This window comes from Peromyscus leucopus, chromosome 8b, assembly GCF_004664715.2.
Source record: "Peromyscus leucopus breed LL Stock chromosome 8b, UCI_PerLeu_2.1, whole genome shotgun sequence".
Classification (NCBI taxonomy): Eukaryota; Metazoa; Chordata; class Mammalia; order Rodentia; family Cricetidae; genus Peromyscus; species Peromyscus leucopus.
In genome coordinates, this window is record NC_051086.1 from 85,294,191 (window position 1) to 85,307,518 (window position 13,328).

The 13,328-nt window shown below is 45.8% G+C and overlaps 1 protein-coding gene across 11 annotated transcripts in view; it reads left to right on the forward strand.

The window, feature by feature from the left end:
* The window catches only part of Bptf (bromodomain PHD finger transcription factor), a 111,120-nt gene that overhangs the window by 76,782 nt on the left and 21,010 nt on the right, over positions 1–13,328 (forward strand). For 7 of the 11 annotated variants that reach the window (XM_028865211.2, XM_028865210.2, XM_028865214.2 and 4 more), the window contains 9 exons: positions 2,071–2,221; positions 2,532–2,574; positions 5,190–5,436; positions 5,760–5,921; positions 6,135–6,286; positions 7,974–8,082; positions 9,752–9,969; positions 12,049–12,319; positions 12,858–13,315. In XM_028865211.2, coding sequence (XP_028721044.1) covers positions 2,071–2,221; positions 2,532–2,574; positions 5,190–5,436; positions 5,760–5,921; positions 6,135–6,286; positions 7,974–8,082; positions 9,752–9,969; positions 12,049–12,319; positions 12,858–13,315 — 1,811 coding nt within the window. The remainder of the gene's footprint in view (positions 1–2,070; positions 2,222–2,531; positions 2,575–5,189; positions 5,437–5,759; positions 5,922–6,134; positions 6,287–7,973; positions 8,083–9,751; positions 9,970–12,048; positions 12,320–12,857; positions 13,316–13,328) is intronic. The other 4 variants (XM_028865213.2, XM_028865219.2, XM_028865216.2 and 1 more) reach the window with 1 other exon arrangement.

A 13,328-nucleotide genomic window follows, 5' to 3' on the forward strand; every position in this document is an offset into this window, starting at 1 on the left:
TTGCATTGTTAACGAAGCAGTAGGAAAACATGCAACACCCTTTAGAATAATACCCCACAGCACTAGATACAGTGGGATTCTTTCATGTGGACACCACACCGTACCAAACGCAGTGGGCACACAAGAGCAGCAAGCAGGAGAGAGAATCGCGGACGCAAGGGGCATCCTGGGGACACCCCTCCCCCTCCCCCCTGGGGAGGGCTTTGCCTCTCTGGGGTGCGCCCATCATAGCTGTGCTGTCCGCCGAGCTGTGCCCCCTCTGCTCCATTGCTGACTGCAGCTTCTCTGAGATGGCCACCGCCACTGTCTCCCGTCGCTCTCTGTGGCCCGGACTCTATTGCCCTCTGGGCCCTGAACAAGGCTCGGTGCCAATCCCTCTTTACTGTACAGTGTTTTAAATCTCTCTCTTTTTTAAAGATTTATTTATTATGTATACAGTGTTCTGCCTGCATGTATCGTTTGCAGGCCAGAAGAGGGCACCAGATGTCATTATAGATGGTTGTGAGCCACCATGTAGTTGCTGGGAATTGAACTTAGGACCTCTGTCTGGAAGAACAGCCAGTGCTCTTAACCTCTGAGTCATCTCTCCAGACCCAGTATTTTAAATCTTCCTTTGAGATTTTTGCATGTTCTTCAGCTTTTTGGGTCCCCTTTTTATATTGGGTAAATGTAGCCTATCTCCTCAGTGTTATGGAGGGAAATAAGTCTTGCCAGCTCGGCTGTGAAGGACTCTAGGCTTATTTCAAGCAAGGAAAGGTTGAGGGTGACTGTGACCCCACGATCTGAGCACAGTGGCCCAGACTCAGCACTCGGGTCTGAAGCAGAGAGACAGTATGGCTGTGTTTCATAGTGAGTTATGTGCCACGCTGCAGCGTAGGTAGAAGGGCAGTGTTGGTAAGGAAGAAGAGGGAACAGACACACACAGTGCGACCAGGGATGCCCTTCCTCTACCTCAGCTGCTGGGTGGACATGTGAGGTGTCCTCTTCACACGACCCCCCTTCCTCTTCACTGACAAGGAAGTTTCATCAAACTGACCCCTTTTTGTTTCAGACTCTCACCAGGCCAAGGACAAGCAGTCTCAAGTGACCCCTGGAATGGGTATTGCCAGGAATTTGGCCTTCTCTCCCTTCCCTTCCCTGGTGTCCCAGCTCTCAACTTGCCTCCTAGAAATGCTAACTCTTTTAAAGAAATTGTAGTGGTGTTGGAGTCTCAACAATGAATTGCTTAGTCACATGTGGCGAAGGAATGAGGAGCAGTCCTAGGCAGAGCAAAGGGTGTGTAAAGGCCCACCAGCCCTTTATCAGGGTTGGTGAGCCAGGACCCATGAGCCTTGGTGACTGCCTGCTTTTACAAATGATGTTTGATTGGAACACAGCAACATGTAGCTCTTAACATTGTTTGTTTTTCCACTGATTCTCTTTAAAAATTGATGTGTATCGCTGCTTTGCCTGCATATATGTCTGTATGAAGGTTTCAGATCCCCTGGAACTGGATTTACAGATGGTTGTGAACTGTTGCTGTGTGGGTCCTAGGAATTGAACCCAGGTCCTCTGGGAGAGCAGGCAGTGCTCTTAACCACTGAGCCATTTCTGTAGCCCCCAGACATTGTTTTTTTGTTTGTTTACTTGTTTTAATGATGTATGTGGGTGGGTGTTTTGCCTACAGGTATGCCTGTGTACCATGTGTGTGCCAAGTATGTGTGTGCCAAGTGTCTTAGAGTTGTGAAGAGGGCATTGGATCACCTTAGACTGGAGTTAAGCACAGTTGTGAGCTGCCATGTGGATACTGGGGATTGAACCCAAGTCCTTTGAAAGAACAGCCAGTGGTTTTAACCACTGAGGCATCTCTCCTGCCCAACAGGCACTTTGGTTCAGAATTGCACTGTAGACCACTGGCCTATATGGTCTCAAGGGTTTGCAGGAACAGTTTGGCTAGTGGTGGCATCCTGGGCAGACCCTGTCTCAAATTAAAAAACGTAGTTTGCCAACTGCCATGCTTCATGCGATGAGATGTCAGAAGAACTCCATCAAAACAATACTGCTGACAATACTCTGATTTCTTTCTCCAAGAAACACCCACACCTCAGCGGAAAGGCCTTAGATCAAGTGCACTGCGGCCAAAGAGACCTGAAACACCCAAGCAGACCGGCCCTGTTATTATTGAAACCTGGGTGGCAGAAGAGGAGTTGGAACTCTGGGAGATCAGGGCTTTTGCTGAGAGGTAATCAGCTAACGCCTGGTCATGTTGAGGATTTCATCACTTCAGAGTTAGTGGATTGTCACATTAATAATCGCTGTAGTTCATTTGGATTCATTTTTCTCTACCTTTTGATTTTATGTACTACCTCTGGGTAGTTTATTTAAGTCCTGTTTCTAAATTTTAGTGTGTTAGTATTATACACTTGTTAGTCTTAAAATATCTTAAATGTACATTTAAAACAGAAATAGTCCATGTTTCTGTATGATGCCAAAGTCACCCAGATTGTATTTATTAAACGGTTTCTGATAGGTTGCTCCTTTTCCCCCTGCAGAGTGGAGAAAGAAAAGGCTCAGGCGGTGGAGCAGCAGGCTAAGGTCAGTGGACAGCAGGTGGGGTCGCTGCCAGCGTGGCCTCCCCAGCCAGCGGGGACAGATTGACCTCTGTAGCCAAATTCAGGATTATACATTCACATGGGATTTTTAAAATATACCTCATGTTTCGTTTCTTGAAAATATCTCTGTGGTATACTAATCTGTGGTTCTGCAATTCATGCGCATGACTACAGGGTGTTAAATCCTCCTTCTGATTATTATTATAATTCTTTGAGTAGTTTCTAGAAAGAATTTTTCCTGCTGAACTTGGTAATGCAGCCTGTAAAGAAGTAAACTTGACTAAGGCTCAGAGTTCATTGTAATCAGTGCTCACTAAGACCTTGGTTGATGTTTGGCATCCTATATGGTGATTAGTATACTCTGTCTGAGAATCAAGGGAAGATTCTTGCTTCTCCTGAACGTGTCAACTTAGAGGATGACGGAATGTGCTTGCTTACAGTATTGTCGACATAGCTACTCATTTATATTGATGTGATGTGTATGTCTTTTGCCTGGTGTATGTCTGTGCACCACATGCATGTCTGGAGTCCATGATATTCAGAAGAGGAAATCAGGTCCCCTGAAGCTGGAGTTACGGATGACTGTGAGCCACTATCCAGGGGCTGGGAACACTTGGTCCCTGTAACAGCAGCCATTGCTCATAAGTCTTGAACATCTCTCCAACCCCAGCTGCACATATTTTAAAAACACTTACTTTTTAGGTTTCAAGCTATTCTTTTTTCATATTTTCTAAAGCACGGTTTTCAAAATCTTACGTATCTTTCAAATTACTATGCATCTTTTTCCTCACTTAAAATTTGAGAAAATAGCACTTGTGAGTTATGTGCTCAATTCTACCATGGAAACTTACAGAAAATCACAAGCAATGGTTGTTACTATAGCAACTGGCTAGTTCTGCTCTGTGCTTGTTCTGTTTTTTTTTCGAGACAGCGTTTCTCTGTTTAGTCTTGACTGCCCTGGGACTTGCTCTGTAGACTAGGCTGACCTCAAACTCAAGAGATTCTCCTGCCTCTGCCTCTCATTCCTGGGATTAAAGGCCACCACCGCGCAGCTGCTCTTTGCTTTTATAGGTGTCTTTTGTCATCTCTGCAACACAAGCTGATGTGGTACTTCTTCATTTGTTTTAGACTAGCACTTCAAGGTCTTGTTTGTTTTGTGGTTTGTTGGTTGGTTTGGTTTTCTTCGAGACAGGCTTTCTCTGTGTAGTCCTGGCTGCCCTTGAACTCACAGTAGTCCTCCTGCCGCTCTCCCATGCACTGCAGTTACAGGCATGAGCCCCCATGTCCAGCTCTTGTTTGTGGTTTTGAGACACAGTGTTGCTCTGTATCTTGGGCATCCTCACATTCAAGGCAACCCCCCTACCTTAATTGGCTTATCCCAGGTCCATCGTGTCCTTGGGCCAGGCGCACAGGCGGTCTGAGCCTCAGTTCTTCGTGTTTAGTGTTCCAGTGCCAGCTTTCTGATTTGGTGTGAAGTATTGCTGGATGAGGTATTGCCCATGCAGGCAGTCCTCCCTCCCCAGTGCCTCACTCCTGGAGGCCTGTGCTGTTGTCCTTTCGACCACTGTTGGCTAGCTAACTGGATAAATCCCACCACTCTTGAATTAAAAACATGTGAGTTGTCTTCTCCACCGGTTTTGCTTTGGTTGTTTTTGTTTTATTTGAAACAGGGTCTCTCTATGTAGTCCTTGCTGTCCTGGAACGATGTATACAGAGTAGGCTAGAGAACTGCCTCTTTCTGCCTCAGAATGTTGGGATTAAAGTCATGCACCACCACATCCAGCCTGATTTTTGAGAGCGGATCCTACTCTGTAATCTAGGCTGATCTTGAATTTGAAAGTTCTCCTGAGAATTGGGATTATAAATGTGCCTAACACACCCAGTTTAACCCCGTGTTTTCATTTTTATTTTTTGCAGTGCTAAATAATGAACCCAGAGCCTTGTGCATGCCAGGCAAGCACTGTACTGACTGAGCTGTATCCCCAGTAACCCCGGTGTCTGATGAATTTTCCCCTGTGTAGCATTTCAAGTAACTTAATTCTATAGTTCGCGAAGTCATCGTAGTACATAGGAAGCTGAAGCAGGAGGATTGCTCTAAGTTTAAGATCACACTGAGCTATATAGTTTGTTCCAGGCCAACTTGGGCTACAGAATGAGACCCTATCTATGAATAAACAATAGCAGAGCCTCAAGACTATTTATAATTTCCATACAGCTTGTTCACAAGTTTGCCAACCTGAATAGTAATAATAAAAACTAGCATCGTGCTCTCTTGGCTTGGATAAGCTAAGCTAGCACCATGAAACAGGCCCACCCCTCTTCTTCTGCCCTGACTCTGAGATGCAGGTGTTCTGTAAGAGTTTCCCACATCGGTTTTCACTCCAAAAGCTAGATGTTATATAGTCCATTTTGATGCTTAAATTTTTTATTGAGAACAATTTGCAGTGATGCAAAGACTTGGGAATTGAGCCTTCATGCAGGATTCAGGATAAATTATACAGACATGCTTTCTTTTTGGTGGTTTAACATCGGGAAATCCTGCAAAATGGGGTGCATCACATAGAACTGGAGTTCACGTTTCCTCTCCTTGACTCTCAGAAACGTTTGGAGCAACAGAAGCCTGCGGTCATTGCCACGTCTACCACATCCCCACCAAACAGCACAAGCAGCACCGTCTCTCCAGCTCAGAAGGTGGTGGTGGCTCCCTTGAGTGGTTCTGTCACCCCTGGGACGAAGATGGTGCTAGCCACCAAAGTTGGGTCTCCTGCCACAGTTACATTCCAGCAAAACAAGAACTTCCACCAAACCTTTGCCACGTGGGTGAAGCAAGGCCAGTCCAACTCAGGTAGAGCCGGGATGAGTGAAACATTGCTTTCCTTGTGGGGGAGAGGGGTCATTCTAACCTTCATTTCCTGAGAGCGCTGTTCTGCTTCTGCTACTGCTTGCCCAGGCAGGCTGTGACAGTCGGTTGTCATCGCTGCTCTTTGTGGCGCTCTCTCTGCAGTCCTCACCTCCAGTATCCACATAGTGCACTTGGAGCAGAGAGCAGTGGCTGCATTCATTCAATATAGAATGAGCCACGTTTCATGCATCGGTGCCCATCCTAGAAGTCACTGCGCTGCTGGTATTTAAAATCTAAAGCTTATTAAATGTCTTATACCCCATTAGCCACCAGCACAGCTGCCACCTCTGCTACAACCATTGCCAGCACAGGTCAGACGTTCCAAATTACAGGCAATCCCGTCACTATGGCAGGAAAAGTAATTACCAAACTGCCACTTCCTGCAAACAGCAAGATTGTCGCTGTAAATGTGCCAGCAACACAAGGAGGTAAGGGAACCTCACAGAGTTTGAGTTCACCTTCGCCAGATCATGCTGTCGCCATCACTCCATTTCCTTCTCACTGGTTTCAGTCGTCAGGTCTCACATTCTGTGTAGCCCCCTCTGCAATCCACCACACGTAGTTTTTCCTCGCACACCGAGCAGCACCTGATGCTTCTCCTTGAAGGGTAGTGGTTCATGTCTCCTTCATCTCTCTTTAAGGCGTGGTCCAGGTACAGCAGAAAGTCCTGGGTATCATTCCATCGACAACAGGTCCAAGTCAGCAAACCTTGACTTCATTCCAGCCCAGGACTGCAACAGTCACAATTAGGCCCAATACCTCAGCCTCTGCAGGAACCACTACCACGTCACAGGTAAGTGCTCTTCTAGGAGTTCTCTGTTAAGAAATGTTGAACACATCAGGGGGACATTCCTGTGGCCTCTTTCAACATCAGTTCAGTTCACCTTCCTTCACTGTGATTTCATTTGTGATGAAGTACCATTTTGGAAAAATAGATATAATTTTTTATACTTATAGTGTTTTGTTTTTCTCCCTTGAGATGGGGTTTCTCTGTGTAACTTTGGCTGTTCAGGAACTTGCTTTGTAGACCAGACTGGCCTGGAACTCGAGGGGACCTGTGTCAAAGATGTGCACCACCACCACCCGGCAATTTTTTACATAAAAAATGATACACGACGTATTAACTTTGGCATTTGGTTAATTCCATATTGGTATTGTTCCTAAGTAATAACGATTTGCCAAGCTTTTCTATAGAAAATTATGTCTGACTTGATGAACGGCGCTGGATGTGGTGCTTCCCTTCCTAATGCCAACCCTCTCGTGAAGCGCCCCCCCTTTTGCAAGAGTTCTCTTCATCTTTGCTTTAATTCATCTGTATTCCTTCTGATTAAAAAAAGAACAGATTGGGGGCTGGAGAGGTGACTCAGGAGTCTTCCAGAGGATCCAGGTTCAATTCCCAGCACCCACATGGCAGCTCACAACTGTCTGCAACTCCAGTTCCAACAGATCTGGCATCCTCACACAGATAAACTCGGGCAAAACACCAGTGCACATAAAATAAATGAATCTTTTAAAAAAGAACACATTGAAATATACTCTGTGGGGTGGCAGTGGTGCATGCCTTTAATCCCAACACTCGGGAGGCAGAGGCAGGCGGATCTCTGTGAGTTCGAGGACAGCCTAGTCTTCAGAGCGAGGTCTAGCACAGCCAGGACTGTTTCACAGAGAAACAAAAATAAACAAAAAGAAATATACTGTATGTCAGCTGATACATGCACATATGAGGTATAGCATTTCTTTGGTGCTAGTATCATGGAAAAGTTTTAAAGTCAAAATGTTCTAGCTCTCACTATAAAACTGAAGTAATGTGGTCATTATTGTCATGTTTCCAGCTAGAAAAGGCTTTGGGATTTGTGTTTATTTATTACAGTCCCCAGGTTCTGGGACTCGACCTCTTCCTTGAGCAGCAGTGACAGAGCTGAGCCTTTCTGTCTGGCTGGCTCCCAGCGACTTTTGTCATCAGTGGCAACAAATTTCATAGTTCATGTGAATTAAAGTTTCTATCCTCAAATTCCACCTTCATACCAACACTGAATACAATTTCCAGTGTAATAGTGGGGAGGCCAAAGCGGGTGGATCTACATAGTGAGTTCCAGGGCAATCAAGGCTATGTAGCAGAACCCTGTCTCAAATACACACACACACACACACACACACACACACACACACACACACACACACACACACACATAATCATGTTGGTTCTCTGCCATCTCTGTAGGATGGTTAATGAACTTGAGTTGTAAGACCAATGTGTTTTAGCCATTTTGAAGCAGTTTTAATTCTTTTTTTTTTTTTTTTTTTTGTTTTTGTTTTATTTTTGTTTGTGAGACGAGTTTCTCTGTGTAGCCCTGGCTGTCCTGGAATTCACTCTGTAGACCAGATATCAGCCTACCTCTGCCTCAGGGTCCTGGGATTAAAGGCGTGCGCCACTACGCCTGCTGTAGCAATTTTAATTCATTGTCCTTTGCTCTTCACAGGTACTCACGGGACCTCCGATCCGTCCTGGTATGACTGTGATTAGAACACCACTCCAGCAGTCCACACTAGGAAAGGCAATTATTCGAACCCCTGTGATGGTGCAGCCAGGTAGTCCTGCATCCCGTTTTACTGTTTTAGTATTTGGACACCAAGTCCAAGAAGTTGTGACACTTCTCTCTATTTGTCACTCTTTGTGTTAGGAAATACTGATTTGAATTAGTACTTAAGGCACAGTAATACTAAGTAATAAGCAGGATCTGTGTTCGTGGTGGGATATCATGATCCTTCTTATTCTCTTCCCTGCCAAGAAGAGGAAAAGTGACTTCAAGTTTACTTACAAAGCGAACAAGGGAAACCTCTAATACATGTAAAAGATAGCATCCAGACCCTTAAAGTAAAGAGAACAACAAAGGTTTTGTCAGGCGCTGTCAGACCTTGAATTAATCACAGGTAGTGTAAGCAGGTTAAAACTATGATATTAAGAATCAAAGACTGTTACTTAGGCCTGGTACTTGATGGTAGGCCTTTTGTTTTTTGCATGCAAGGCCCTGTCTTTGGACCCTGGCATGGGGAGGAGCAGGGCATGGTCGGAATTGAAGGTATAAAATTGAGGCGAAATCCAAAAACAAGGCCTCCAGAGATGAATCATTTGCTAGGACACTGGCTTGAATGTGTGGTTTGATGATATTTCAAAGAGAACGTGCATATAACGGATTATCTCCTTGATCCTCATATAACCGACCAGAACCGGTCTATTTTTAGATTTATTTATCTATTTCATTTTACATGTCTGAGTGTTGTGCTTGAATATGTGTCTGTGCACCCTGGGCATAGCACCCTGGTACCTGCTGAGGTATAACCCTGGAGTTGGTGTTATGGGCATTCGCGAACTGCCATGTACATGCTAGGAATTGAACTGTGATTCTCAACAAGAGCAGCAAGTCCTCATAACCACTGACATCTCTCCAGCCCCCAGAACAAGTCTCTTCTGTGTTTTTGTAGTGGTTTAGCAGTACCAATCTTTTTTTTTTTTTTTTTTTGGTTTTTTCAAGACAGGGTTTCTCTGTGTAGCTTTGCGCCTTTCCTGGGACTCACTTGGTAGCCCAGGCTGGCCTCGAACTCACAGAGATCCGCCTGCCTCTGCCTCCCGAGTGCTGGGATTAAAGGCATGCGCCACCACCACCCGCCTTTTTTTTTTTTTTTTTTTTTTTTTTTTGGTAACCAGTACCAATCTTAAGTTGTAACTTTCTGTGTGTTGTTCCCAAATGGTAGTGCGTAGGGCATGGTCCTAGGCCTCTGAAGCTCTCATGTCACAGTGAAATCTTGGGGGTCATCTTAAGTGAATAGAAAGTTTAGGAGGAGCGATAATGGAAAACTTGCTGATTATTAAATCATCTCATAAGGCCACCAATCTTAAGAACATTATTCCCCGGGACTGGAGAGATGGCTCAGCGGTTAAGAACACTGACTGCTCTTCCAGGGGTCATGTAGACCAGGCTGGCCCCAAATTCACAGAGATCTACCTGCCTCTGCCTCCCAAATTCTGTGATTAAAGGCTCCTGCCATATTGCCTGGCCAGACTGTTCTTTCTAAACTCTATGAAAGCCGGTAGGAATCTTTGGCTGTGGTCCTATGTTTAAACTCATCTTGGGTTATTGGCAACCAAATGTCTATTTGAAGATTGAAATTAACTGCATTCATCTGAAGTGTCAGACAATTTTAATTCCAAGTATGCTAAGAGCGTGTGATCAATAAGGGTATCTTATTGTTTGTGCAGGTGCTCCCCAACAAGTGGTGACTCAGATCATCCGAGGACAGCCTGTTTCCACTGCCATTTCTGCTCCAAGTACGGCTTCTTCAGCACCCGGGCAAAAAGGTTTAAGTCCAGGAGCACCAGCTGGAACTCTACAGCCTGCAGCCCCACAACCCCCTCGTCCCCAGCAAGGGCAGGTGAAGCTCACCATGGCTCAGCTCACTCAGTTAACACAGGGCCACGTAAGTGACTTGGCTCTCCTTGGCTCTCACTTGAGAGGCAGCCTTAGTTTTGCTCATGTTTACATTTGATCTTAGTTCTGTTTTGAAGTATGCATCCTTTAAGAAACGGCTACTTGGGGCTGGGTAGATGGCTCAGAAGTTAGAGCACTAGCTGCCTTTACAGGTTAGTTCCCAGTACACACAACTACCTTAAACTCAGTTTCAGGGGATCTGATGCCCTCTTCTGACCTTCATGGACACCAAGCATGCACAAAGAACACAGATGTACATTCAGGCAAATGCTCATACATATAAGTAAAAACCTTGTAAAATTATGCAAAGAGAAGAAATGGCTGCTTCCTGGTATCAAACAGGAATACTTATTATTGGCAACATAATGTTCTGCTCTTTAGAGTCCTTCAATTAGAAACTGTACAATGAAAGGGATAAGCCTTTATATTACCAAAACTTTATTAGTGGGGCAATTTAAAAAACACAACAGTGCCAAGTTTGGATACATTAAACTGACGCCTGCAGCATACAGCGTCGCTGTCCAGTCTTCTGTCAGCCCCAGGTTCCCAAAGCTCACTGTAGTTGTTTTGTGGTTTGTTTTGGTTTTTGTTTTTGTTTATTCTTTAGACACCCACCACCCAGCCCCCAAATAAATACAAGGAGACTTATTTTTACTTAGGAATGCTTGGACCTAGCTTGGCTTGTTTCTACCCAGCTTTTCTAACTTAAATTATCCTGTTTCTCTTTAACTACATTTTGCCTCTGGGTTTTTTAACCTTTCTTTATTCTATATATCTTTCTTTTTTTCTTGCTCTGTGGCTGGGTTGTTTGCCCCTGGTGTCCTCCTCTCCTCCTTTTCTCACTCCTCACTTTCTTCTTGCTCTTCATTAAATTTCTCCTCCTATTTATTCTCTGACTGACAGCCCCTCCTCTTTCTTAGACCAGTCAGTTGTTTAGGCAGACAAAGTAACACAGCTTTACAGAGTTAAAACAAATGCAACATAAAAGAATGCAACACATCTTTGCATCATTAAACAATTATTCCACATATAAAGATGTTTGGGCTTTTTTTGGTTTTTCGAGACAGGGTTTTTCTGTGTAGTTTTGGTTCCTGTCCTGGATCTTGCTCTGTAGACCAGGCTGGCCTTGAACTCACAGAGATTCGCCTGGCTCTGCCTCCCAAATGCTGGGATTAAAGGTGTTCGCCACCACCGCCCCACCCCCACCCCACCCACGGCCTGTTTGTCTTTAAAATTTATTTTTATGCCGGGCTACAGAGTGAGTTCCAGGAAAGGTACAAAGCAACACAGAGAAACCTAACTCAAAAAACCAAAACAAACAAACAAACAAAATTTATTTTGATATTGTATATTGCACCGGTATGTGTGTGTGGGTGAGGGTGTCAGATCCCCAGGAACTGGAGTTACACACAATTATGAGCTGCCATGTGGGTGCTGGAATTGAACCCATGTCCTCTGGAAGAGCAGTCAGTACTCTTAAGTACTGAGCTATCTCTCCAAGCCCCCATAAAGATTTTTGAAAAGTATAAAATAACATGACAGAAGTAGTTTAAAGTAAGACTCAGGTGTGATGGCTTAAATCATAGTGAGTTCTGAGTTATCCTGGGGTACTGGTAGCACCCAAACTCACAAAATTTAATTAGGTAATTGATTGATTGAAATAGAATTTTGGCCTGAACATGCTCCCTGAACTTAGGAAGTAATATGTTTTTTTCCTGCGTTTCTGGCAGATTAGGGTAGTTTTGAGACAGTGTCACTCTGAAGCCCAGGGTGGCCTCAGACTCATAATTGCAGGGATCAGTACCTGCTCAGCACCTCATTTTACGAATTAATTAAATGGCGTCTGGAACAGGTGTGTTGTTTGTAGCTGGGTGGCTGCCCAGTGGAGAGTTTGGACAGGAACTCTGAGGTTTTGACGTATTTCCACTGTGCCACGCAAATCTGTTACCTCAGTTTTCCTGGGGCCATTGCAGGGAAGGATCTTTGTAACATAAATGATTTTTTTAAAACCCTTTACAGATTTGTGATTTGAACGCTGTATATTCCATGTTATCTGCTTTTTCCACAGGGTGGCAACCAAGGTTTAACAGTAGTAATTCAAGGACAAGGTCAAACTACTGGACAGTTGCAGTTGATACCTCAGGGGATGACCGTCCTTCCAGGACCAGGGCAACAGCTCATGCAAGCTGCAATGCCCAATGGTACCGTGCAGCGATTCCTCTTTACCCCGCTGTCAACAACGGCCACGACCGCCAGCAGCAGCACAACCACTGCTTCTGCAGCAGCAGCAGCAGCAGCAGCAACAGCAGCAGCAGCAGCAGCAGCAGCAACAGCAGCAGGTAGATCACTGGGTTGCTGGGCTGTTGTGTCCCAGGGCCCAGTAGTCAGTCTCCAGCGTGCTTAACCACTTAGCTGCTGATACAGTCAACCTCTGTGCCTCCATGCCTTGTTCGTAGGCTCCCTGGACCCCTTCCCGACTCAAACAAAAGAGTCACAGAAAGGAGGGGCAGGATAATGGACACAATGGCACCTGTGCCCGCACCTTGTGCAGCCATGGTGGAGCCCTGTTGTGGGGGTGCTAGAAGTGAGGTGAGCTTAGGGAGAGTGAGTCCACCAGGCTCATAACCAGCCCTCTACCAGCCGGCAATACCTGTTGCCATACTGTAGCAGAAGAGTAGAGTTGACAGAGCCTGCCTCAGAACGGCTAGATGACATGCGGGGGGCATGCAGGCGATGTCTCCCTCGTCAGTCTGAGTGCACCTGAGTGGAAGACTTAGCTCTTCTCTGCTGGAGCTTCAGGAAATCCCTTCAGAGGCCTCCTTTACCATCCTTTTCCATTCTAAAGCCAGGGAAGTCACTCTGTCTTTCTTTTTACAGGTTCCGGGGAACAAAAACAGAGTAAATTGTCGCCCCAGCCCCAGGTCCAACCAGCCACAACCATGGTGCCCACTCAGTCGTCAAGTGTGAGTCCTGCAGAAGCCCAGCCACAGACTCCTCAGCCTGCAGCACAGCCCCAGCCCCAGCCCCAGTCCCCAGCTCAGCCTGAAGTCCAGACCCAGCCAGCTGTCTCGGCCCATGTCCCTTCTGAAGCACAGGCCTCCCAGGCACAGTCATCCAAACCCCAGCAACAGTGTCAGCCTCAGAGCAGTGTGCAAGGACAGTCTCCTGTTCGTGTCCAGAGCCCACCACTGACTCGAATACGTCCATCAACTCCATCCCAAGTGACTCCTGCCCAGCAACCCCAGGGTCAGACTACAACCTCACAGCCGGTTCCAATCCCGCCCCCCACATCTCTGCAGACACCTTCCCAGGGCCAGCCACAGTCCCAGCCCCAGGTACAGTCTTCAA